The sequence below is a fragment of the Anopheles arabiensis genome, chromosome 2 (assembly GCF_016920715.1).
Source record: "Anopheles arabiensis isolate DONGOLA chromosome 2, AaraD3, whole genome shotgun sequence".
In the NCBI taxonomy this organism is placed as follows: Eukaryota; Metazoa; Arthropoda; class Insecta; order Diptera; family Culicidae; genus Anopheles; species Anopheles arabiensis.
The window spans coordinates 21,721,186-21,747,640 of NC_053517.1; the positions used below are offsets into that span (position 1 = coordinate 21,721,186).

A 26,455-nucleotide genomic window follows, 5' to 3' on the forward strand; every position below is an offset into this window, starting at 1 on the left:
TCAGGAAATTGTCTTCTTTCGTCTGAATGCACTGTGCGCAGTACTAGTTTGCTTTTGTTTTGTGCAAACATTGGAAAGAAAATGATGATATATGTATTGTAGAAGCTTAGTGGTTGAGGAAAGGATTGCAGCTTTGCAACATTGTGTTTGATTTCAATTTGCAGTAAGTTGAACAGTTTTATTGATTTAATTTCATTGTTTATCCATGTGCTCTTTTATTTGCTTATTTTTTATTCTTTTGATTTTTAAATCTCATCCTGTATTCCTTACCATGAGAACTTTTTGTTAAGTCGCTTCTCGCTTTTCGCTTGGAAATAGTTTGCGAAGCAGTCACAGCATCATGCTTCATTTTGATTTATTACACTAGAAAAACGCTTCATCACAAATAAAAACGTACAATTAAGGTTCATGAGCTTGCTGAAACTATTAGCCCGAATATAAAATGTCTCAGGTTGATTTGGGCTTTGCTTGGTTAAACATTTAATTAGTACATCAGTTTCCTGAGTCTGCCCATTGTTGTATCCGTTTGCTTTAGCACAATTAATACTACTCTGCCAGTGCCGAGGTGCCTCTGCATAGTTGAAAAAAACAGTCACTTTACAGTTCGATTGAGCTCCGCTTCACTCCGTACTAATCACTGGCTGAGGTTTTTGTATCGTGCCGAAAAACCCCGTAAAGCTCTCCAAGCTTTATTTCATCCGTAGGGTTTGGGGTGGCAAACGGGCTCCTACACGAACCCCGCGTTGCTTCCTGAGCCGCACACGTAGTAGGCGAGCTTCCGTGCCAGGAATTTGTTTATTCTTTTCTCCGTCCGACCATCCTGCCAGACCAACCTTAGGCACACTACCTGAAGGCACACTACCTTTGCCTCTCCTTCCGTGCGCCAAAAAAAAAAAAAGAAACGAACAATTTATCCACATCCGCTCCCGGGAAACGGTTTAATCTGACCGAAACTGGCCGATGTGTTTACCTTTGATGTTTGCGTTGTCCGGCATTCGACCAAATTGGAAATACCGGCCAGTGTGTACGTGTGTGTGTGTGTAGATACCGTAGCCCACCAATCCATCAATGGGAAGGGCGGAAGCTCTTTTTGGGGTACCTTTCACAGAAAAACGGTACGAGCCGGCCCCGTGGCAATCAGTGACGATCGGGTGGGAAGCACCTTTTACCGCCGTACATCGGAAATCGGAACTAGGAACGCTGGTGGTGGTACATAAAAAATGGTATAGAGCGTAAATAGAACGTCATGGTAGGAAGAATACGCATATAGACACACACACATATTCATAGAACTTTACAAAGTACACACTCACACAAAAAACAGGTCCTAAATTGTACCAAGCAGAGGGATGATCGGTTTCGAAAAGTAGGAAATTGATTTTTCCTTTCCAGCCCGGCGCGTTGCACTGCTACTGTTTGATCTGATACCGACGGCCTTGTGCGACGGTTGTGCTTGTGCACTGATTGCTGCGCCTGTTGAGTGATATCGGCTCGGTTTTGAGATTGCGAGAGATTAGCTATAACATCCTTCCTGGTAAAACAAAACAAAAAAAAAGCGCTTCAATGTATAAATAAATGTATTGCAGAGGGTCGGTAATAGATAGCACCCATCAGAGCGGGAAAATAATAACGACACTGTGTTCTATTTTCGCGCGCTTCTTTGCCAAGGAAGCCAGGAAGGTTGCTGTGTGCAGAGGGGTGGGTTTGCTTATAAGCGTTCACAAAGAGGCTCCGGTTACACGCATTGGCTGTCCATTAAGGGAGCTATTACCCGGTAAAGGGGGGGGAGAGGTTGTCAAGCCCCATGCCAAACCAGTATTTGCTTCCCCCCCCCCAGGAGAAGGAGAACGATGGTGGAGCAGGTGCGGCCCGGTGTAAACAACAACACGCAGCTGGGCGCATTTATTTCGACGGTATCAAATTGCTTCGCGAAGGATCATAACGCAATATTTAGGTCACCGTGGATTCGGCAGCTTTAAGTAAACAATCTGGGCAACAACCGATGTTCTGATGTTTCGGATTTAATCCTTGGAGTGGAGTGATTTCCAAGAAGGAAAGGTTTTCGGCTGAGAGAGCATTGGTGGTGGGAAAAGGGGATGATGGTATTTGCGCAGTGCCGGGTTATTAATATCTTGTTGCACTTTATTTGCTATAACCAATCACTCTGCTTCCGGTTAAGACTTTAAGGCTTGTCGAAAAAACAAATGTGAAGGTATTGACCGATTTTGTGTGTGTGTGGTGTTTTATTATACCTCATGAAATTGTAGCTTCTACAAATATTTAAAATTTGAGGTATTAGATTTATGGAGAATTGTGATTACAACCAGTGCACCGGATAGAAACGAACAGAAATATACCTTTTTCTCGATATTTGTTTGCTAGATTATAATTGCATCTTTATAAGCGGAAGGAATTTTTATTTGTTTGCTGGAATTTTTTGGAATGCTGGACGGTTCAGCTCTATGGTTAGTTAAAGACCTGTTCCTGTAGAATTTGGTTACTTAGTACAGATCGTAAAACAAGCAATGTTCAACATTTTGGTTTGATTTTGGCATCAAACAAATAGACCTTTATTGACATTTCATTGAAAAAAAATTGAAATTTTATAAAACGTTGATGTACAGATGAATGGCTTATCTTTCGATGTCTGTCATTAGATTCCGCACAACCGATGTATCGTTTTACCTAGCTTTATTCTCCAGAAGTATGCAACGTTGTAAAAGCCCTTTAGTTGTAAAAGTAGTTTTGTACATAATTCTGTATATGTGAATTCTGCTATTCTTTATTTGTCGGTCTCGTGGTACAGCCGTTAAAAAAATCTTTAGAAGTATTTGAATTTATTGTTTTATTGGTTATGAAAGCCCGTTTTTTGTGCCTTTACCTGCTCATGATGTGTCATTACCTAAATTTGTCGCCAAATTTATCAGCAAAATAGTATTTATATTTGCTGGAGACATTGGATCAAGCATTGATAATATGACATTTTTAACCAGGAACCACAATTTTAAAAGAAGTTTAAATTTTGCTCTTCGCGAACCATGTTGGATTTTCCTAATGGCTTTACAACTTTTTTTCTGGTTGCCCAATTTATATCCATAGTAGCAAAAGGCACATATTTCATAAAAAAAAAACAACCAAAAGTCGATGGTTGTGCATAACTTTAGGCCTACATTTTCTACATACCTTTAGGCGTTTCGTATCCAAAACACAACTATGCCTTACGGTGCTAAAAGGCGTTTAGCCCCCAAAAGCTTTCGAAGTTTAACATTTCGAAAATTGTATCTGCTTCTTCACTGTAATGTAAACGTCAAATGCTTCTAGAGTAAAATCAATCCAGAGCCTTGAGTGGCGTTTACCTTCGCTTCGCATATGTTCAATAGGTATTCACTTTCCCTTTGGAACATTTCTGGCCCTGTGCTTTTACCGGAAAGCGGTACGGTTTCAATCCAGTAAAATTGATACAACCCACTCAGCACAGAAGCAGGGAGAAGAGAGGGAGAGAGAGAAATTGGAGGAGCGAGAAAGAAATGCAGGTGCGTCCAGTGCAACATATTTGTCGGACGGTTAAGCTGATTTTCCTCGTTCAGCCTGGCTTACGGATTATGAAGAGTACATTTCCCCGTCCAGAACGGTAGTCTTCTATCACTCAATCGTCTCAACATGCTCGGTCGCATGTGCAGGTTGCTCCTAACAAAAAAGGAAGAAAAAGTATAACCTAAAACCACAAGCGTCCTATCACCGGACGACACACACACACTCGACGGGAGAGTTAGTTCTTAATAGTTCGCTCGAGTGGAAAATCTAATCCTCGCAGCAGTCTGGAGTAACTGATCCGGAGATTTTCTGCTGGCAACTGCTCGGGGATCACCGAGGGAAAAGTCATCGCCATCGTCGTCCGGGTTTAGGGGATTCTCGGTACCGGGTGTGCGGCCGGAGGAGCCCGTGAGCTTGTCCGGTATTAAGCTTTTTCTGGATTTGAACGAGCATAAACTCTCGATTGGAAAATTGAAGCAAGGGTTGGCGGTCAGTGAGTGCTCCGATTCTCGACCCGGGTTCGGCTATTGTACGTGTATGGTTTCTTTCTAAAGCCCTTGAGGCTTCTCTATCTGACCCGGCCCCCGGAACGGTGCTCGATGGGATGGATGGAGTTTTGCGTTCTGCTCCGGACGGCATCGATTGCGGCAGGAAGATAAAAGCAACGTGCATGTTGCAATATGCTTTGTAGGACACATTCTGGGAAGATGGGGAGAGATGGGAGTGCAAGCGCGTGCACAGTGCATGGCCGGAAATTAAACTCTCCAACCTGTGAACACGCCGAGCGGAGCTTTTACTTTTAATTTCATGAACACTGGCCGATTGGACGGGTAGGCAACATCATTCATGCAAGCAAACAAGCACTGTATCGAAAAAGCAGCATGGAGTATGGAGATTCAAAGAAAATGAAAAACAATAAACAAATCCAGGAACTGATCGGAGCAGTTGATAACTGTTGATGAAATGTTTCTCTGCTCGGGTCGTATTTATTTCTCCCCCAACGCATCCAGCTGGCCCACATTCTCTCAACAGGTGGAGCAAATGGCGCTGAAGGTGAAGTAGAAATCAAACCTTTAAAAAAAGGCCTCTTCACCATTCACTCCAGATCGCAGATAATTGGCCCAATCATGCCCACTTCTACGCCGGGCCAGTGATGAAATGATCCGCACATTTCCCATTAAAAGCTTTGCCCCGCAACTGTCGAAGCCTCGGAACGGCATTAAAGAAACCGAACACTCCCGTCACCACCCACTGCCCACTGCCCTGATTGGCAAAATGGTGGAAAATGGACTGCTGGAGCTAAGCTGGGCTGAGCCTGAGAACTGGTGCAATTGGCAAACGAAACATTTGCACCATTCGGCGGGGCGCAGGGGGGAAGTTCCGTTGATTCACGCGCAGGGCTTGTGGGCTAAAGGGATTTAGAGACAAATTTTCCACTCGGCCAGAGCAGCCACCGTACCTTGCCGTTTCCATAATCATCCCCATACAGCCCGTTCCCCGTTAGTGATGCCTTTTCTTTGCCCGGTCTTTCTTACTTGCTTTCGAATTTCGATTCGGTTTCGGGCTTGTGTTCACGGGCGCTCGAAGCAGGAGAATGGAACTGTGGAGGCGATGGGAAGCTAATCGGATTATATTTAATTTCTGATATGATCGAAATATCATTCGCTGGCAGAATGGCGAGCGGAGGGGGAAAGACGCACTGAGAACGACACAACCCTCCCAAGGCAGACAGATTATTTCGAGCTTCTGGTTCCACGGAAACTGATTCCGGGGAGTGTTATTGGCTGCTGGGGAGGGGTGCTGGCAGTGGGTCGTTGTTGTTGCTGCCGCTGCCCCTGCTCCAACCGGATGGATGGATGGAGGTTTTGTAATACAAAGGACGGCTTAGACCGACCCTTTGCCAGACTTTTTTTTTCTGCCTCTTTTAAAGACGCCCAGGTGTTGTGCATCCCATCCACCCGAAAAAGCAAAAAAAAGGGACGACGACGCGTACTTTGCTCCAGCATCTTCTTGTTTTCTTTTTTACCCTGCTATTTCGTCCATTTGCAGTGCTGGGGTGGAGTTGCAGTATACCAAATGGCGGGTTTTCATGATTTCTTTTCCGCTTTGCATAGGACAAGTGTCGCACGGTTATCCGGCTTCGTTACACGGGTGAGCGAGGGTGAGCTTTTTTCATATTTCAATCTTTGATAACATTTGCATAAAAAGATAGACGCCCGATTTGCCTGTGTTTTGTGTGTGTGTGTGTGTGTGAGATACCGGGCATAAGATTATGAAGTTACTTCGACCAGCGCGCCACCAAAAGTTATCAGTTATCGTAACGATAAGGGTGGTTAGCTTGCGAGGATTGGAGGCTATATCCGGAAAAACCGGGTTGCATCCGGTGCGCTTACTTTGAAATACTTTTGGGTTCCTCTCATTCCTTTCACACGGAATTGGACTTTTTTCTTCTTCTTGCGAGCGCATTTGCATCCGTGGCGCTGTGTTTAATAAATTTGAGAGGGATTGTTTTTTTGTTTTGTTATTCCTATTGCGTTTTGTTTTTTCCTCCCCCTTTACCGCCCGGATCCGTCCGGCAGCTTTGTTTGTGTAGCAGATGGAAGGCAGACGTCAATCGAATTACTCCCTGTTCGTCGAATGGGCTTCAATATTTGGCCGTGGGTTGTTTATAATTTGTGGAAAGAATGAAAGTAAATTATCCTTTTTTTTAAGACTTGAAAGATTATCTTAACGAAAGCATAGAGTTTTACTTTTGCATAAGGTAATGAATAGAAAAATACAAATTTGTCTTGATTAACTGTGAAATTCTATCGTTTTAATAGTGATAATTATAACAAAAAAAAAATACATTAGGGTAAATGTGCTAATAGTGGTGACATTTGTGTAGATAATGGATTCATGAATTCAATGTGTCTAGTGAGTAAACACATAAATATTTAATCAAGGGGCATTTGAAATCAGTTTTATCTTCCGAAACACAACCATTTATACCATGAAACACAACAATTTTACGAAAAATAATCTATTTGTTTGCTTGCACCCATAATGGTTGTATGGTTCCTATAGTTGTCTGATTGTATTCATACAGTGGTAGAAGTGAAAGAAGTTGGTAAAATCTAATTAGAAGAAGAATTTATGTGCATTTTAAAAATGTCGTTTGTTTTTTTTTTATTAAAATAACGACGATTACTGTCATAATATCTAATTGCTGCGTTAGTCAACCGTTGAAAATATTGATTGAAGCATCGTATAATTACTGTACTAAACTCACACCTGCAAGAGAGGTGTGATTTTACGACAACTTTTCATTTAGCTAGTTGTACAAAATGTAAGCCTTTGTTTAGTAAAATATAATAATAATTATGTTTTGTTTTGCTTTTTTTGTAAAAGACAATATAATTTCTCGAACATTTTTTAACTATTTTTCCTATAAAAAGAACTGGTTTTTGTTGAGTGTATCACTATGGACAATACAGGAACATACCTGTTTTTGTGTATGTTTCTTGTTGTTATGCAATTAGGTAAAAATAGCCAAAATTATGAAAATTTAACAAAACAAAACACATTTTTATTTGTTTTACTCTATTCGAACATAAAATCAAACATAAAAAAGTGTGTCTATTCGGATATCCAACACTTTACAAATCTTGTGTTACTTTATTGTTCCTTCGTCATGCACACTTAGATCTGGAACGAAATAATAAAAACCAAATTGTTAATAAAAGATAGTTTCTCACTCCCTTTATATCATTTTATAACAAAACGTTAAAAAAACAGCTGAAATCAATGCCCCTATTAACGCTCATACTCCATTCCGATCCGGCCATCGTACGTCCACACGTACGGCACAAAACAGGCCCCACACACACGGAAAGGAGAAAAAAAGAAACAACACTATGTCAAACTGCAAAACAAACCCTGAATGTTTCAATTGGCCTCTCGAATACCGAACCCAGCGGACAGCGGGGCAACGACAGTGAGGGAGCTGGGTGGTTGAATTCGGGCCTGAATTGGGCTGACAAAATCGGAAATGTCTTTCATCAAATTGGATACAAATTTAATTTCAAGTGTGCTTAAAGCTCATCCATTCCATTTCCGTTGCCGTAGACGGGTTTGACCGGTTCGCTGCCAGAGGGATGCTCTTTTATTTGCCAAATCCCCGTCATCGATGGGGAAGGTGTGTGTGTGTGTGTGTTGACTGACCCCTCTCCTCTCGATACTCACCGTCATGAATAAGAAATCGATAGCCGGGGTATCCTTTTTTGCCGTTTTCCGGTTCGATCGGTTTTCCGCAGCCGGACCGAGTGGGCAAACACACGTAGCGAGTGAACCTGAGGGGGAAGCAAGCATTTGGGGCCATCAGAGTGACATCAAATCGGGTCACCGAAACGTCTCCATCACCTACACGTTGCTTCCATCCCGAAACGAGCCAAACACCCTCATCAAAACCGGCACCCAGTCAGAGCCGGTCAGCGGAAAGGGAAAATGGAAATGTGTCCTTTCTGGCTTCCTGACCGATCCGTTACGGTTTACCCGTATCCGGTCGTTTACCGGCCGGGTTCATTTTTTTTTATTACGGGGGAAAAGAAAATAACCAAAAGAAAAAGCTGTGATTCATGAATGGGAGCGTCCCCTGTAAGCAGCACCGTTCGCCCTCTCATTGGCCCATTCCCATCCGGGCCTTATGCTGTGCCATATTTGAGTTTGTTCCCCACTGCGAGGCGAAACTTCTTCCCCCATTTGGCCACCGCCCGGGCGGACAGACAAAGCGGACGCTCCCTGCTTTATCGTTTCTCTTTATCATTCGTGAAAGATTTAGTGAGCGGCGAAGATTTCGGCGAACGGCACAAGTGGCCCGGGCCCGGGCCGGAGCCGCCGGTGGGCAGATAAAAGTCAAACAATAAAACGCCAATTACCTATAAATTATTTTTAATACGATTCCACCGGGGCCAGAGCAATAAAATGTAAGAATAATGAACCCCTTTTCTCGCTGCTTGCCGTGGTGCGAGCCCTGCCAGCCAGGAAAAAGGGAAAGGGTACAGCAAACGATTTGCTCAAAACAATGAAAATGCCACTGTTACGTGGGATAGTGGACGGCTAAAGGGGGCGTTCATTTTCCAGCCGAAACCGACCGACCGGCTAGGGTAAAGGGCTGTGGAATGGTATTAGTTTTAAAGTCAGCCCACCCGCTTTGTGGCACTGTGCGTGTGCGAGAGGATGAGTCGATTGCGTGAAGGGAAAAACTACCCTGTAAGGCAACGCCAGAAAAGGTAAATAAATGTAGGACATATCCGATAAATTATCTCACGATGGGGCACGGAGGCGGCGGCATTTTGCGGCCAACATCGCTTCTAATATGCACATTTCGGACTGGGTTACCGCTCTCGGGCTACCCCTTTTTCGAAAGGGTAAAATAAAGATACCACTTTTGGAACGAACGGTCCGACTGGAAACAGTTCCATTTCAGCACAATGTGGACAAAGGCCGAGCAGGCGGTACCCCAGCATATCGAGGTATCATCAACATACCGAAAGGACATACATCGGGAGATTGTAAACGTTTATCGCTTTGTGTATGTGTGTGTGTCCGACAAAACCCCTTTCCCCCATCGTTCCCTCTTCTTGTACCGATTTCCGTTCTACACAAGGTTAAACACCATGAATAGGTTGAAAAATGTGTGTATGTCCCATTCCCTCACCTTTTTGGCTCGGCTGCGCCTATCGCCTATGTGACCCAGTTGATTTATCGGCCAAAAACTCTTTCGGACATTGTGCGTAGGTGTGTATGGAGCCGATTCCCGGTGACCGAAACTCAAAAGCCGTCTGTTGGTTTGTGTTTGGCAGCGGCATGGATGGTGGGATAAAATAGTTTTGGGGCGCGAGGTACATGGTTCGTGATGATGGCAATTTACATCAAGGATAACGAGCTGACACGACACGCAGATAAAATGGCCCGAGCGGGAAGAGATACGCACCGTTTAGCTCTGGTTTGAGGTATTGATTATTGGCATTGGAAATGGCGAACGATGGGGCAGGGGTCTCCAAATCGACATTTAAGCTTACATTGCATTTCGTCGAATATGGGCACCGGAATGGCAAGTTGCACATTTTCACTAGAATTCCGCTCGAACGGCTTGGCATGGTAGCGTTCCCGGTCTCTAGATGTGAGGTAGGATGGTCTCTAATGCTAGTGGAAGCGGTCAAAATGGATCGATTGGTACATTGAAAGATACATTTTTAGATAAAATTACTTTAGTGACCCAGCTGTAGAGTTATGGTACGAAATAATTCAGATGATTGTACTCCTACGAGCGCATAAAGAGGGCAAACAGCTCTTTTCGACAGCTCAATGTTGGATTGGAATTTTAAATAAATAGAAATATTCGAAATATGTAGCTTAAGTCCTTTTGTGTATAATTGTAGATCAAAATGTTGTTAAATGTGCAAGTCTAACATTTAATTTTCTAGTAATTTGATTGTTTTTTCAATTAAAACCAACAACCATGATTCTCATCATCCTTATTGCATACCTTTAGGCGCTTCCGCAGTGGTTCAAAGGGGAATTCTTTACCACAGATGAAGAGTCTGCTTTCTTCTTCCGAAGCGGTTCGCCACAATATACACTAGTAAATTACAAATTTGAACAATTCAAGATGAAACAAAATTCCTGTTCCAAAAGACAAAAAAGCGAGTTTATATTTTTTTATATTTATTTCAAACACAAATAGATACACTCGACATTGCAAAGACTCGACGCTACACAAAGCGGGACGAATGGAATGATGGGAAAGCTGCAAAAGAAACCGTACCCTCGCAAGAACCGGAATCATGCTCTCGTCTGCGAGCGAGCGGAAAACATTACACGGCGTAATGAAGTTTACGTGGAAATGAATCAAACGCCAGAAATGACAGACAAAAAAAAAACAGTCTTGGCTGCGCGGAATCTTGTCCGAAAAGGAAGAGACCACCATCGGCTTTCCTCGCAATTGTCTCGCGCTGTACTTTTCATTGCTGGGGCGCATATCTTTCTTTTTCGCTTACCCTCCGCCTTTCTTTCCCTTTCTCAATTTGTTCTCATTGCCAGCTCGGCTTGAGCCAAGTGTAAGTTTTCTTGAGTGCAAATTTGACTGCGGCAAAACATTAATTTTTCATAATTAGCCATTGCTCTTAAGATCATGCTGCTGCTGCTGCTGCTCTCCAGTCCGGGGTGCGCCCCCTGATGCGCGACACTCCACGCGCAATGGATTTGAAGTACGGTTGGTCTGGTGGTGGTGGTGGTGGTTGCTGGCCCCGCCGCACAAGGTAAGAAAGGATACATTTTCTTTAATTAGCTACCCGAGAGTGCTTTTTGATGCAACGTCGGCTCATGTTCGTGAAAGCATTTAATTATTGCTTTCCCTCCAGAGTCTGTGCTGAAGGGGAGGGGAAGGGGGGGGGGGGTGTGGCGATGGTGCGTTTTTCCTACTGTCTAGGCTGAAAGCTGAACGGCATAATGCGGCATAAGCAATTCAGGAAGTAATTGAATTGAATCCGATCTATGCTTGGAAGGCTCGAAGGCGGGCCCGCCGCACGAAAGAGTTGGTCTGGCAAATGTTGGTCAACATGCGCCGCCAGTACTTAGGGAAATGAAAGTTAAACTAAGCGTATGGCTGCACACGGCAGTTAGAGCACACAAAAAGTGAATCCAAAATTCAACTGCTCTTCCTTGCTCCTGCAGCGAGAACAAAAACATGAGCAAAATTTGTATGTTTCTGCAAGCGATATGCAAATAGGGTTTATTTTTGTAGGGAAAACATTAACCTATCACGATGATTTTGGGGTGATTCTATAAATCACGACGCTCGCGACCAGTGCCTATGTGGATGTGGGTCTCCTACTGCTCTCCAGTAAGGGGAGCAACTATCAAATTATTGCTCAGTTCACCCCATTCAGCTGTAAAGGTGCTTACGAAGACATTCGCCATGTGCATGCGGATTGCGCACAGATTTCCAGCAATTACATTAACGAAAATGAAGAAAAACGAAGACTGTCTGCAGAGGACTGCCATGCAAAATGGAAATAAATGGCAAGGAGCGTGCAGTTGCAGCTGAGTTCATTTGTTTTTCCCAGTTTTGCTGATCAAGTGCAGAGATTACCGGATTAGCCTTCGTTTAAGTGACTTAATAAATGTACAGACATTATTTATAGCACTGCAGCGCATGGAGGGTGAAGAAAAAAATGATTTATTCTACATTTTTTCTTTCTCTGTCTAAATAATGACGTCTGGTAATCACGTGTCATTATCACAGCTTTGGTAAGTTCTGCACCTACACGCACACACTGCCCTAATGATCTCGATGTCGACTAAATCGAACAGTGCGGCGTGTCGAAAGCGCCGGTTAATTATGATCGTCATGATACTCGTTAAACTAATCATCAATTATGATAATTGCGAACCTGGGGTGAGTGCAATGGTCTGTTTGGAACGGATTTTTACGGCTACACCGCAGAGTAAAGTAAATAAAAAGGTATGGTAATAAAAAGAGGCATGAAACGGAGGGTCCATGGGCCTCTAACATGCTCGGGAAAGAGTCAGCCCGGTGAGCTTTTTTGGCGGTGGCGGTTGAAATTGCATAAATGATGTGGTTTTCCACCGGCCAATGGGGCAGGGGAGGTAACCGGTGGTGACACACTGGTGACACGGTTCATGTGGAATAGATTACATGCCATTTGAGTTCGTCGCCTGCGCTTGCAATCCCTCCGTACGGGGTACGGGGGTTGGAATAGTTTAACCACAGTGAAGGATATTAAATTTGCATTTTAAATCTACTCCACCCGCGTTTCGGTGATCCTTCTTTTTTTTCTCCCTCTCTCTCTCTCTCTCTCTCTCTCTCTCTCTCTCTCTCTCTTTCTTCTCTCTCTTTCACAGCTTCCGGCGAAACTAATAAGCGCGCTTTTGAAGGTGGCTTGTTGTTGGTTAAGCCCCCTCTGCTCGCTGTTCCGCCCATTCAATAAACCACGCGTGTGTGTGCATGCGTGTGTGTCTTTTCCTCCAAAAGTAACTCAAACATCCGCTACTGGCCTCCCTTGCGCGAGCAGCACAGCAGCACGAAATCTCATCATTCATCGTGGTGACAAAGCCGCCGGGAGCACCATTGCAGGCCCATCTCGTCAACCATCCCGTGATGTACACAGAGAGCGGGTAGGCCGCCATGGGTAGGCAAAATGTATTTGAATAATTTATAATTGCTCCCGCAGGTCCCTCAACGGCGTACCTTGCCCGCACCCCAACGATTGTCCTTAAAACAGACGCTTAAGTAGATGTTAATATTATGCTTATGAACCGTCACCGCCACCACCACGGTTGCCGCGAGGTTGCGTGTGATTTAGTAAGCTCACATGCCTCGGAGGCACAAGCGGGGAGAATCGCAAAAGGGCGGCAGCGGGCACGTTCTCCATTAGCTGTGGGAGCGATGTGGGGAAGCTAATTTTGGGCTGCTTGATGGATTGCAGGCCCATTGCAGGCGCGCGCGCGCGACACACAGAGCCGATCCGCCCCATGCTGATGGAATGATGAGAGTTGTACGTCATTATTGCTACTATTATGATGACTACGATTTGGCTGCGGTAGAAGGTTTTGGTTCGTTTCGTACGGTCCTGCCCGTGGCAGCTCGTTCGCTCCTGCCGTGGGCTGTAGATATCGATGATTACCATGAATAAATAATATTGCGCACAGCCAGCAGGCATTTGCGCGAAAAGTAGTCCTACTACTGCCTAAGTAGTTCCCTGTTCTTGGGTTGGGGTGGGGCATGGGTGGGCGCAAAACACGCACGCAAATGATAAGTAATTTTCGGTGGAATCGGACCGTTTCATGTAGATTTCGGAATGCGCGAGCGATGCCGATCGTGGTCCCAGAGCAAATATTGAACCTGGGTATTGCGTTTTGCGATGACGCGGGAAGCTTTCAAGTTGCTGATGAGCGTGACTACGCTGCAAGAATGAAGCTAATAGGGTATTGGTAATGCAAATGATAAATTTTTCCCTGCGCATTGGTTCTTCCTAGTGTATTGATTAAGAAAAGGATCATGATGGATGTGCTAATGCGGTTGATGTTAGTAGTGGCTTTCTAGCAGAGCTATATGTTTATTACTAAGTATTAGAGGTAGAAGGGAAATGAATTAAAATAATATGAAAAGTAAGGACAGAATATACAACAAAAGTTGAAATATAGAGCCAAAGCGTTGATAAGAGAAAAGAAAAGCAATATTGAAAAAAAAAGAAATAGAAAGAAAGATAATTAAAAACCAAACGAATTAAAAGAAAAGTAATAACAAAATATAAAAGAACAAAACCAACAGAAATAAAGTCTGTCAAATGGAGTGAAAAGGGTAAAAATAAGAAGAAAAAGAGCAAGTTAGAAAAAAGAAAGAAAACCATAGCATGAAAACGAATAAATTTGAAGAATGAAATGAATACAGTAAACAACACTGAACAAAACAAGTTTAAAATGAAGAAATATTTTCAGCATTATCAGCATTTTCAACTGCAGGTGTGTAGTATTGAAACACAATTTGAATTTTTAAACCCATCACACCTCTTCCTAATCATCAAACGCAACTAAGGTCCTTTATTGCTTCGTTACTCCCATCGTGGCATGAGTTAAGACGGTTCACGCACAAAAATGAAACTCCCGCTTGGCAGCAAGTGCAACCCATCGCACAAAAGGTGTCCCGGCTCAATGAATGGAATCGTAAATAACCGTTAAATGGTGATTAGTAGAAATTAAACTTAACTGCTCAACGCGCCGGCACGATGAATGGGGTTGCGCACACTTTCGTTAATTGGCGTCCCTTTTTTCGCAATCGACCGAAATGTATCCCAAATTTGCGTTGAATGGAATGTGGCCGGAGTATCAAGTGATCCATTTAATTGAACGCTTCAACCCGTTTAAAGGTTCGTTTTGTTCGCTTTGGAGGGTAAAAACTGTATTGAGCGGTGTCGAAAATAGAGATTGATCGCTGGCTTTGTGTTGTGTGTCATGGAGGAATTTGAACATTTGAGCAAAGAATTTTAGCAATCAAACGGTTGCCAGTTAGTTTTGTCTGACGGAGAAATGTTTCGTCATGTTTTTATTTGTTTTTTGTTCCCCATACACCAGCCATCGTAAAGATGGACGAGATAGTCTGGCGGTTTTAATTACAGCATTTTGTCTCTGACGCTTTCAGTTTTCATGTCTACAATGTCCAACCCATTGGGTGTGTGGTGCTCCCCGACACTGCTGCATCGAAAGCACCCCAGCAATAGTGAAGCGCATTGTAGAGAGTTTAACATTCGTAAGAAAACCACAGACTCACATCCGATGCAGCTACACCGCTCCATGTCTACCAGACAACTACCCCAAACCCATCGACAGGCCGACGCAACAGCACACCCTGCCGAGCCAACAGTTCCGTGAATCACGAAACCACCACCGCCGGGTTGGGGTTGGATTTATTTACGATTACACTTTCCCGTCCAAACGAGGATGAGGGCGTCCCTTTGAGTCCTTTGCCTCAACTGACGGAAGAAAGTGAAAGTTCTGAATGGGAATGGATTTGCATTTTCGGCTGTACCAGAGCTCGAGCTGTCCTCCAGCTGTTATTTGGAGATTAACATAAATGTGGCCCCGAGTGGATGGGAAGAGTGGACGGATGCTCACTGCAGACGACAGCCATCCGTGTGCCGTGTTGGGTCGTGAAGTGGTTTGTTGTGGCGCTGGCATACCCCATGGGTCTGTGCTGACAAATGGTTGAGGATCGGTCGTTTTGGAGCGCGTGCTTGAAGCGGAGTGAGCGGCGGAGAAGCTAACGAAATTTAAATTTCGTTCATATGTGCTGAACCACAGTTTAAACTGATGCTTAAACAGGGTAACAAAAGAGTTGAAAGACTTATCCAATAGGCTTTTTTGTACTGCCGATTTGCCAGAATGTATGCAATTGGTAGCACAAGGGCCCTTAAAGTATGCAATTTTGTGTATTTTTTACATATACCTGTTAGTATGCAATCGGTACTGCAACTGCCCCTTGAGTTATGCAAATGTTTTCAAAAGGAACGTTTTAAAGCAGTGTTATATTGACTTATTACGTTTATCGTTGTGTGTTGTTTAAATAAAAAAGAAATTACTCTTTCAAACAAGTTCATATCCTTGGGGTAGTAAACAAATGAAGAACTCATAACCCTCTAGTAATTATTTTCAAAACCACCGCAACCTTGTTTGAGATTGTGCACGACAACTTGAGTTGATTATTTCTAGCTTCACTTCGCTGCCCATGCTTAGTGGAACCCCACTCCAGGGGGGTGGGAGCAACATTAATTTGTAATGTTTTCATCAAAAACAATACCCACTTTGCATACTTCTGTTGGTGTTTTGCAAAACCGTCAAACCGGGTACCGTTGAGGTTTGTCTATTTGTCCCACTTGCGGTGCTAGCAAATTTCTGCCGGCTTTGCTCGGTGCAAAAATTGAAAAACGGAACATGAGCGAAGTGCAGAAAAAACACAAGAACAACATACACAGCTCACACCATCCACCTCGAATGCCCTCCCACCCTCCGCCACCGGAAAGCGTGTCAGGAGAGTGTGCGCTCGCGAGATGCTTCAGCTTTCGGGTAATGGAAAAACTTTTCCGATTCACAGCATTACTCTCCGCTCCCGGCGGACTCAGCCGGGCTGGAGAAAGGGGAAGGAGGTTGTGCCTCTACTAATGCACTTGTTTTGTGCCAGTTACTTACACCATTTCCGGGCACCATTTCTACACCGCAATGCTGGTGTTGTGTGTAATTTTTACTTGCAGCAATGTTTGGCCTCTTCTTTTGGCAGTTTGTGTGTATGTGTCGGGGCGTGTTTTTTTTTTGCTAATTTTTTGGTGTAAAACTAAGATTCTTTATCGCGTTTTACGGTTGCAGGGGTGTGCTTTGTTCTCTTTTTCTCCCTCGCGCTGCTTCCCGTTTGTGATGGTAAAAGTTTTGTGTATTTGCCGTGCCCGAATTGAAGGTAATGTTTGCGGAAGCAACCAATCTGGCTGCTTTTGTGGCAGTTACCGCACTTCATAGGTGGTTCCCACAGGGCGGTTGAGTTCATCGGTTTGCATACACACACGCTTAGGTGATGAGTTTCGGTGGCAGGTAAAATGAAGTTGATGCGGAAGTTGATATGTGCAATATGCATGACAAGCGTCTCGTTTGCCTGGAAGGGGATTTTGTTTTTAAACTGTTGTGTCAGGGAGATGAAAAAAACGCAAAGCAAAGTTATGAATGCGGTCTAACAGCATGCGGTTGCTTTACAATCGTAAATGGATCGTTTTGAACGGTGTTGCGTGAGACCGGTTGCATACTTTTAGGCTAATATCTTCCCGAGGTTGACTTGCTGTGCGTTTGCAATGGCAGAATATTTTTCAAAAGAATTGAAATGATTTGTTTTGTGTTGTTTATATTAGATTTGTTGTTTTCTTTAACAAATATTGCAAAACTGCAGTGTATAAGGTTGCATACATTTGGGCGCTTTGTAAGATGGACTTGCTTAGATGAATAGACTTTGTTTTGCTTTGCCAATGTTTTTTTTTTGACAACAATACATCACTCAGTAATTAAAATGCATTTTTGTTTTAAGTTGTGTCTCCTCGATTCGTCTGCCATAATTCTCAGTCATTTCAAAGTTTCAGTTCCATTCTTAATTGTTGATCCAGCTCGACTATAAAAACAACACTGTACTGCTTTTAATTGTTTACTTTTTCTCGCAAACATCGACACTAATGATATCCCATAAAACAACGTTCAAAATGAAATCAATTTCATCGCGAATAGCAGCAAAAAATAGCAGAAATATGCGAACGAGAAAATAAAACGACACAGCTCACACATAGACACCCTTCATCCCACAAACTATAACTATCGTGTAAAGTTTTACTACCTTTGAGTTCCGAGCTTGTTGAACAGTTTCGACATATCGCGCTCCCGACCAAACGACGCTCTATCCAAAACCCATCCAAGCTGACCGGGGATGCTCGCGTTCCGCTGTTCGGCCGGAGCGTTAAGAATGATGCTTTATCGCGGATCGCCACGAACCCACGGCCCTCGGCACGATAGCGAATGACAACTTTTAATGCCATCATGATCATAAAACACGATTATTCCCACCGTTCATCAAAGTTTCATTGTCGGTGGTAAAGTTTACCGAGCGAGCGAGCGAGCGAACGGGGCTGAACGCTAAATGATAGAACGATTTCCTCCCTCTCGCCCGGGGAGGTAGGGGAGCTTCGGACAAACGGGTCATGGACGGGTCCCCACGTTGCCATTAGCCGGTTTAGCTGGCGGGCTGCGGGGTAAAAATGATCAACTGCGAGCAACATCCCGGCTCTCCGCTCCGGAAGGCAAGGACATTTCTAATTATCCGCCCAGCCCGTGTCGGTGGTGTTGACCGTGATTTGCATAGCTGCAGGCGCTTAGCAGCTGCCTACTGCGCTGTTTATTAGTAGTTTATGCAACTCGCATGCATCGCAGGGACAGGACGCCGGAGCAGCTCGCTCGAATGGCGAAAGTTTGATACCGAGGGTGGAAATTTGTCCCTATCGAGATTGACATTTTGTGGGAGGGGGGAGCTATGAGTTTGACCGTGTGTGAGGGATTGCAATTTGCACTTTCTGCACATCAGTGGAAAGTTTCCCCTGTTTTTGTTGCTGCTGTCAACTAACTCCAACTCTCATGGCACATGGTCAGGGATCGAAAGGTTTTCGGGATAACCGGTTGAGCTTTCGTGTGCTTTTGGAGAGTGTTTGTTGGTTTTACGTGTGAGTGCTGTGAGTTGTAAAATATTGGCACGACCACTCGGGGACATGTGTGTGTGTGTTAATGTTTAATTTGTAGGATGATGAGGTGCTTATGCATCAATAATCCGTAACTTCAAGCGCTTTATAGACGAATGCTTTAGTGTGGAGTTGTTCGTGCGAGTTAAACATCAAGTGCCAACAAAAATCAATGATCGCAAAAGAAGAAGAGAAGAAGATGAAAAAGATCCCTGACAGAGTGTGAGTAAGAAATATAAAAAATCTGCCCCACCCTTGCCTCATCAATCCACCCTCCCGCGGAGTCACACTTTTGCCACCGGAAATGGCTTTTTCATTTCCTGCCGATGAGCTTTACCCGTGCTCGGGGCCCTGCGTTTCCGTTTCATTGGTACGGTGCCGGCACGATTTCCCCCCTCCTCCCTCCCCTCTCCCCCTTCCTCCCACCCCTCTCAACCCCTTGCCCTCGTCCTGATCGGCTCATTTACCACGGACAATCGACAACGGAACGCGCGTTGCAGACATTTGGGCGGCTCACAGTCAGTGTGTGTGTGTGTGTGTGTGTGTGTGTGTGTGTATTTTGCCCGTACACCACAGGAAGACACCCGGTTACTGGGTCTCCCGTACCCCACCCAGAGGCTGAACCGGATATCGGTGTCATTAAATCGGCTCGCAACCTCGCTCATCCTTGCCTATCGCCGTCACGCTAAAGTAGGTCACCTGACCATTGGTTGTACCCCGAATTGGGATTGCGGTTGGCCGGCTGTGGGGCCAGCGGTGCCAGCGGTGGAAATCCGCTGGCCGACATTTTATGAGTAATGTGCAACAGCGGCAATCAGCCGGAAAGCGGAAATGTCGTTCGGGGTATTACGAGCCAGCCCGGCCGGAACGGCATACAGACACACACACACACGCTGGGACCCTGACCACGGACAGGATCTTTTTCGCGTGCAGACCAATTAAAATGCCGTCTAGGGGTAGGAAGGGAAGGAGAGTGGCTTTTTATATGGCTGCACCCGAGCCCAAATGGCTGTTTGCCGAACGCCGCGTAACGTAAATCAATATAATTCGCTCATAAAAACTGGAAGCCTGTTCCTGCGCCACACCAGGCGTGGGGGAGTGGGACGATTTAGCAGCGAACGACCTCACTCGGATTCGGGTGTGTTTGATGACACGGGTTCGTGAGGTGCCCCCCCACACCCCTCCCCGTTCGCCACCCTTCTTTTTTTGTTTGCCTTTTCGCTTAACTGCGAAACGGTTAGCCGATGGAGAATTGATTTCAATTTACACAGGCGCGGCCACATATTGTAAGGCAGATCGAATTCGCATCGACGGACCAATGTTGTGCTTTGGTGCTATTGCATCGGGTGTGTGCATTAATAGCACAGTGTGGCGATTGTTTCCGTTCGTGCACGATTAAAAAGTGTGGCCTTTAATTGCACCCTTTTGCGTGTGGTGCATTCTGTGGTGCAGCGTGTTGGCGCCAACAAGGTGAAACTGTCGGGATGGGTTTGCGGCACAGTGGGTGCCCTTTTTTGGATGGGATTATGCATTTGCAGTAATGCTCTATATTTTTTGCTTTGAAGCAAATTTGAATCTTTTTTTTAACGAATATTTTATCCAATATCAAGCAACGATCCAACTACGTATGGCGCATCCTTCGATAAACCTTCTCCAGACGTACGTACCGCGCCATTTGGTCGTCTTATCATTGTGCATCCTTTCATCTGCAATATGCTGCCTGTTTACCACCTCTCTGCACCTAAAAAACCTCTGCACCGAAAAAAAAAACAAAAATTCGGACCAAATTTGATTGAAGAAAGCAGAAGCAAGTGGCGAAAAATTAATAATCCCCCGGTCGCTGGGTGGCGCAGTGCAAATTGCAGACATTCGGGCGATAAAATCTCAATAAAATATTCACGTTCGATATGGAAATTCGGAACAATTCGGAGCCCCACCCTATCTCTCTCTCTCTGTGTGCCATCAAACTTTACACCCTTCGATCCTGGGGCTTGGGCCCGGGGCTTGACCCATCCTTTTCGTTCGATGATGCATCGTGTTGATTGTGAATTCAGTTAGCATTTGGCAACGGAAGGGCGCTGAAAGTTTCCCTCAGCAAACAGCATACACACACACATACACACACAAAACAGAAGCGTGCTCGATCCGAAATAGTGGTGCCAAGAAAGTATGAGTTTTTTTTTTTGTTTTGTTCCTGGGTCGGTTTTGAGTCGTTACCGACACTCACCGACATTTGGTCGATCGATCCGGTGTGAAAGTTCACAAGAAATACTGTTTATCTGCAGCCGAGAGTCGAGAGAGTAGCAATGGAATTTTCTTCTTTTTTTATATGATTTAGTTAACGTGCCACCTCTCACACACTCCCTTTTTTTCTCGTGCAGTGCTGTGTGGACAAGTGGTGCGACACTCCGAAACTCCATTTATTGTTTTATCCGTTCCCGGCATTTTTTGTGTGTTGTACCAACCCTCGAGTAACATGACTAAAAAAGAGGGGGGGGGGGAGGAGATGGGACTAGTGGCTGGTTGAAGTGATTTTTCATCATTTTACTGCAGTGCCACTTCTCGCCCGCGGTCCCGGGTCCACTCGAAAATGCGGACATTTTTGGGACATTTACTCGTGCCGAAATTGCAATCAGAACGGAGAGGGTGCATTAGGTCCGAGGGGGGGGGGAAGTGTGGAAATCGCTTTTCCGTTCGTGCCAATATTGAAAAATGCATTTTGATAAATGTTGCACTGTTGGATGAAATTCAAAAGCACGCCCCGTGAGTACACTCGTAGTCGTCGTCGTCGTCGTCGTCGTAAATGTCACTTTTGCTGGTGTCACTTTTGGCGCCAACAACCCCTGCCCTTGCGTTTGTTGACAGCTGGCGTTTACTTATGCAAATTGCGGGGTGCAAAATTGTTGTGTGTTTGGGTCCAAGTGTGCGCTGGCTGCTTTGGCGGTAGAGAGAAAATTGAATCTCGCCGTTGTCCCGCAGTTGGCTCGTCGCCATCTTGGCAGGCTGTGGAAGTTTGTTGCTCCTTCATCGGTCGCGTCCTCTCCCCCCGTTACGGCACTGCAAAACATCCGCTGAATGCGGTACGAAGGCAAGGACGGTGGTACGTGCGTGCCGGAGCCGGATCCACGGTACGGTGGCCGCTTTCCGTGGCCGTTCACGTGGACGTCGGGCGTCCGGCAGCCGCCCCTGAACCCGGGCGACATGGCGAACCTGCACGAGCGCATCAACCACCTGCGGCCGGTCTGGTTCGAAGGGTTCCAGCTGAACGTGACGAAGGGCTGCGGCGTGAACCGGACGCTGGGCGCGAGCTGGAACCTTAGCCACGTGACGCCGAGCGGCTTCCGGTTCGGTGGACACTTCCAGCGCCGATGCAGCGATAGCGTGCTGGTAAGCCCTTTCTCCTCGCGCATTCCCGCGCGACCGGTGGCTGTGTTTTAACGCCCGGCTCGAAATTAATTTTTGCAGACCACACCACTTGTAGCGTTCGATGTGAATCCGACGACGCTCTGCACGAACCTGCTGCTGCTGTACCGGCCGGTCCGGTCGGTTGGACTCGAGCTAGCCCTGCAGCTTCGGCCGGGCGCGAAACCGTACGTGGACGAGGTGTCGCTGCAGTACACCGGGGCGAGCCGGACGTCCACCGTACGGTGCAGTACGCCCGACACCACGCTCGACTCGTACCGGGTCAGCCTGGATCATCTGGTGAGCGTCAACGATCGGCTCTGCTTCGGGGTGGAGCTGCTGTGCGAATGCTACCGGGGCGCTCAGCACACGAACGTGGCCTTTGCCGGACGGTACGTAGACTCAAAAGCAAGCTAGAGAGCGATGAGGATGATGATGCTGGTTTGCCACCGGGGTACTTTAGAGATAAGTGCGCGCTGCATGCGGATACGGGCAGGATTAATGCGGTGTACGGACCAAAGGCGGCAGATAATTGCTAACCCAGTGGTTGTTAATTATGGACGGAAAATGGTATTCCAAGTGTTGCCGTTTTTGCTGCACACAGCCACGCACTTAGCCGCCGGCTTAAGGTGTTTGCATTGTTGCATCCGCGCGTTGTTTTGCAATCGGACAAGGCTTTTCGCTGTAACAAACGCTAACAACAGCGTTCCCTTCGTTCCATTCCGTTCTCCGCGCAGTTACAACCGGGAAACGTCCACGCTGGCCGCAACCGTCTCGCCCGAAGCGTTCGATTTGAGCTACTGGCAAAAAGTGTCCGGCACGCTGCAGATGGGCTCGTCCATGATAGTGAACCAGCGGCAGAACCGGGCGCTCGGCACCGTCTGCTATCGGCTCGAGCACGAGGACACGGTGATCCGCGGTTCGTTCGACTCTGATTGGACCGTCGGCTTCACGTACGGCAGGTTAGTAGCAGTAGTAGTAGCAAGTAGGGAAGGACAAAACAAAAAAAACCCTCCATTGCTGCCCGACACAAAAAGGCTCAGGCAAAAAGGCTGGTGGGGCCTGATAAATTTCGCAGCAATTAAATCGGAAATCGAATCCCTTACCCATTCCCTTCCTGCTGTCCTCCCGCACATCGCCACTTATCTGTCACGTATCTCTTTTCATGTGCACCGGGTTGGAAAAATTCAATCCACTGTCAACCTCCGCCCGAACCCGAACGCACACGCCCACGTTGGCCATGCGGATGACGATGATGTTAATGATCGCACACCGACCGACCGACCGATGATGGATGGCTGCCGGTTCGAAAATGCAGAAAGCTTACGCCGGCCGCATTCACCGCCCGGTTGAGTTTGTTGTTTTGCGTGCCGAAAAACACGTTCCAGTGTGGATTTCGGATTGATTTGGATTCTAATTTGCTGTGAGTCTGCGGGACCGCTGTGCGGCGCCGACCGGTGCACGCCATCACCCGGATCCGCTTGATTTCGCGCAGGCAGCTACAGCGGTTTGGCGGGGCTTTTGCGTGCGACCTCAATACGCGCGCGCGCGCGCGATCGATACGAACCGCAGAATGGGAAAGCGAATCAACCTAAAAAACGGAAAAAGGAACACATGTGCTCAGAACAGTTGTGGGTTTCAGGTGACGGATTGGCGCGGGGTAAGGATTAAATGACACTCTACACGGGACGGCACTGCGCATTCACACACACTCGCTCTTCACACCTTGAAAAGGGACCGCAACCGAGCGGACTGGACGAGTGTGTATGCCTGTGGACCAAATTAGTCCGATAGCTCATCCGATTCGAAACCGCGTCCCGTTCCCGTCCGGTGTGGTTTTTGTTTGTACGTGTGTGTGTACGGAGACCGAGCTGTCCTGAAGCTGCCCTTATTACCCACTGTGCATTTATGTATTTGAATGATTCTGTGGAGATCGATCGCAAATGCAGCTGACCGATAGTGCGGGGACATTGCATATTCTTCTCTCTCGAGTTTTTTCTCGCGTTTTCATGGTATTTTCTACTTTTCCAGAAAGGGGAAGCTATAGAGTTGGGCAATTGTATTGATTTAATTTTAAATTCTTTCCTCTACCACGAAAAAAAACAGGGGCCGGGGCTTAAGGTGGAAAGCGACAGGTGAAAGCCACAAACAACGCACACACATTTCATTTTATTTTGCTAATTTTTAGGTGCAATATGGTGAAGTAATTTGAAGCTGATTTGAAATAGTTTTTTGGTGGAATTGGACGTTTTTATCCCGTAATAATAAGGTCCTGCAAGCAACTTATCGTTCAGCGTGCACCACGATCATGTGCGATAATTGATTGCAGTTTGTTCCGGCGGGCTGCATTAGCTACGATTGATTAAAATTGAATAGAAAGGCAATCCAATTTAAGGGTGACATCACTGTGGATGGTTTTTGTCTGTTTGTGTGTGTGCCTATGTGTGTCCCAATCTATTGATTTAATGAATAGTTTTTGTTTTTGCCTTTATGTGCGTTTTGTTGAAATATTTCGTTCACAAGTGCAATTTAAAAGGGATCCCGCGCTCTCATTCTCAATCGATTAGTGCGCCATTTGGGTAACAAAAAAGGGTAATGATGCATCCATCAAACGCATGGTTAGGAGACGATGAAATTGACACTCATTCTCGGATTTGCAATTGCGAATTATTGTATGAACGGTTGAATGAAAACTAACTATCGACACTGAAAGGTTCCTCCTATTGGATCTCGGACCAGTTATGATGGTATTTTACGACGAATAATGTGACTCACCGCACTCATCACCAGCGCCACATTTACATGAAACCAGGATTTATAGCTTATCAGCTGTGACTAATTAATTATTTATCTAAATGCCGCTAAGCATTGGATGATTGATTTGATTGCAAGTTATTTCGAAAGGATGAACAAAAAATACAAGAGAACACATCAGCTTTGGGTATGTATGGTTTCGGGTCCTTTTAAACATCTCTATCATCTACGCTTGCACTTTAATCATTAATTTAGTAAAAACATTTCCCCCGATTTTTTTTTACTTTTAGCTCGGACCACTACAGCTGAACGCTCGGCTTTGTGGTGTGACGGTGATTTGCTACGGAATTTGGCCAGAAAACCTCGGAAAAGGGATTCATTTTCCCCTTTGGCTCCCCATACCCAGGGTAGAGTTTTGTGGATTGAAGCGATAACTTTTGCGCCTTTCGAGCGCTCATCGTGTGGGTGTGTGTCCTAGCATGTTCCGGCAAATAGGCAGGTCAGGGGAAAAAGTTTGCCCATTTTTGGCTTGGCTTAGAGTTACACGCCGCTCTGTGGCTTTTGTGAGGCAGCGTAAACGAGCCAGTTAGGGGAACGGATGCCAGACCGTCGTCTAATGTACGGATGCGGAACGCTGGCCGTCGTCGGGGCTTAGGTTTCAGCGGTGACGGTGACGTTCGCTTAAACTTTCCTCCCGAAAATAGAGACAGACGACATGTGTCACTGACCACGGTTTATCGTGCCGGGGCGTTACGCAGGGTGTGGAAGTTGTTGTTGGAAGGGGAGGGAAGGGGGAGTGAAAGAAGAGAGCTTTTGCTTTCACTTTATCTCACCACTTGAAAGGGTTTTTGCCCCCCCCCCGGTCGGCAGGGTGGTGGCCCACTGGTAATATTATAACCTGCCAATATGTCATCGGTGGGGAAAAAGTTTTCCGTTCGCCAGCCTGTGCCGGGCAGATGCGGGTGTGTGTGTTTTGTTCTCTGTTGTTTTCGGCTCAATTTTGGGTTCCGGGAAAAGAATGTTTACCGAATTGTTGAAGAAATTGTTCTACGTATCGTAAAGCGGAGATGGCACAACGATTAAACCTCTTGTTTTTATTGCTGGGTGTTTCGATATAATCGTTGTAATCGTTGTGCGGGCATTACTCTGCCGGTAGAGGAAACGCACAAATAAAACCATCCGCCCCGCGCCCATCCCACGACATCATTACCGTAACCAAACATTATTGTTTTGTTTTATTTGCCCGGTGTTTCAGCCACGCATCGCGAGATACAGACACAGTGATGTGCGCGGCAAATGTCAGCATAATCGCGTTATGGCCACAATTAAACCCCCCCCCTCCCCCCCCCCCCTGGCCAGCAAGACGGTGCGTAGTGTACGGTTCGGTTTTCTTAAGGACAGTTCTATTCATCCTTTACCCCTTTTACCATTTGCCGGCTGACGCGGGCTAAGAATTATGGGGCACCGTTATTTATGCTCCGGTTTGCCCCTCTCCCTTTCCGACCCGTGTTCCCTTTGGCTGCTTACTTTTCGCCTAGTTTCCGCACTTGTTATCTGGGCGAGCGTTGCGCGTCCCGCGTGTCGCATCTTGCAATTCCGCGCGTTCCAAACAACCATTAAAGATTATACGTTAACGCGTTTTGGTGGAGTGAGGCAACTGACAGGGGGAAGGGGGGGGGGGGGGGAGAGTTTAATATCTTTTTTCCGTCCTCCGGGAGACAGGGGTGGCACGGCACGGGAAGAAGCTGGTATCCATCCGTCCGAAATGGTGTAAACCGAGCCACCCAAGGCCGCCATGTGTTTCATTTCGCTTTGCTTTGTTTGGTTGCAAATGTTTTGTTGTTCTGTGGGGACGCGATTTTTTACTCTCGCATTTTTTTGTTAAACTTCTTTTGAATTAGGCTGTTGAAGAAAACTTTTTTTCCCGAATGCCCCCCGCCCCCCATATA

General features: G+C 45.9%; 1 protein-coding gene across 1 annotated transcript; it reads left to right on the forward strand.

Annotated features, from left to right (window-relative positions):
• Nucleotides 1-21,264: 21,264 nt before the first annotated feature.
• LOC120897256 (mitochondrial import receptor subunit TOM40 homolog 2) lies at nucleotides 21,265-23,727 on the forward strand. Its single transcript, XM_040301981.1, has 4 exons — nucleotides 21,265-21,737; nucleotides 21,816-22,144; nucleotides 22,490-22,714; nucleotides 23,071-23,727. The coding sequence occupies exons 1-4, from the start codon at nucleotides 21,426-21,428 to the stop codon at nucleotides 23,177-23,179; spliced, it is 975 nt and encodes a 324-aa protein (XP_040157915.1). The 5' UTR covers nucleotides 21,265-21,425; the 3' UTR covers nucleotides 23,180-23,727.
• Nucleotides 23,728-26,455: the final 2,728 nt, after the last annotated feature.

Coding starts and splice junctions, on each gene's coding strand:
- LOC120897256 (XM_040301981.1), top strand. CDS start 21,426: ATGCGGTACGAAGGCAAGGACGGTGGTACGTGCGTGCCGGAGCCGGAT. Junction 21,738..21,815: donor GATGCAGCGATAGCGTGCTG/GTAAGCCCTTTC, acceptor TAATTTTTGCAG/ACCACACCACTTGTAGCGTT. Junction 22,145..22,489: donor AACGTGGCCTTTGCCGGACG/GTACGTAGACTC, acceptor TTCTCCGCGCAG/TTACAACCGGGAAACGTCCA.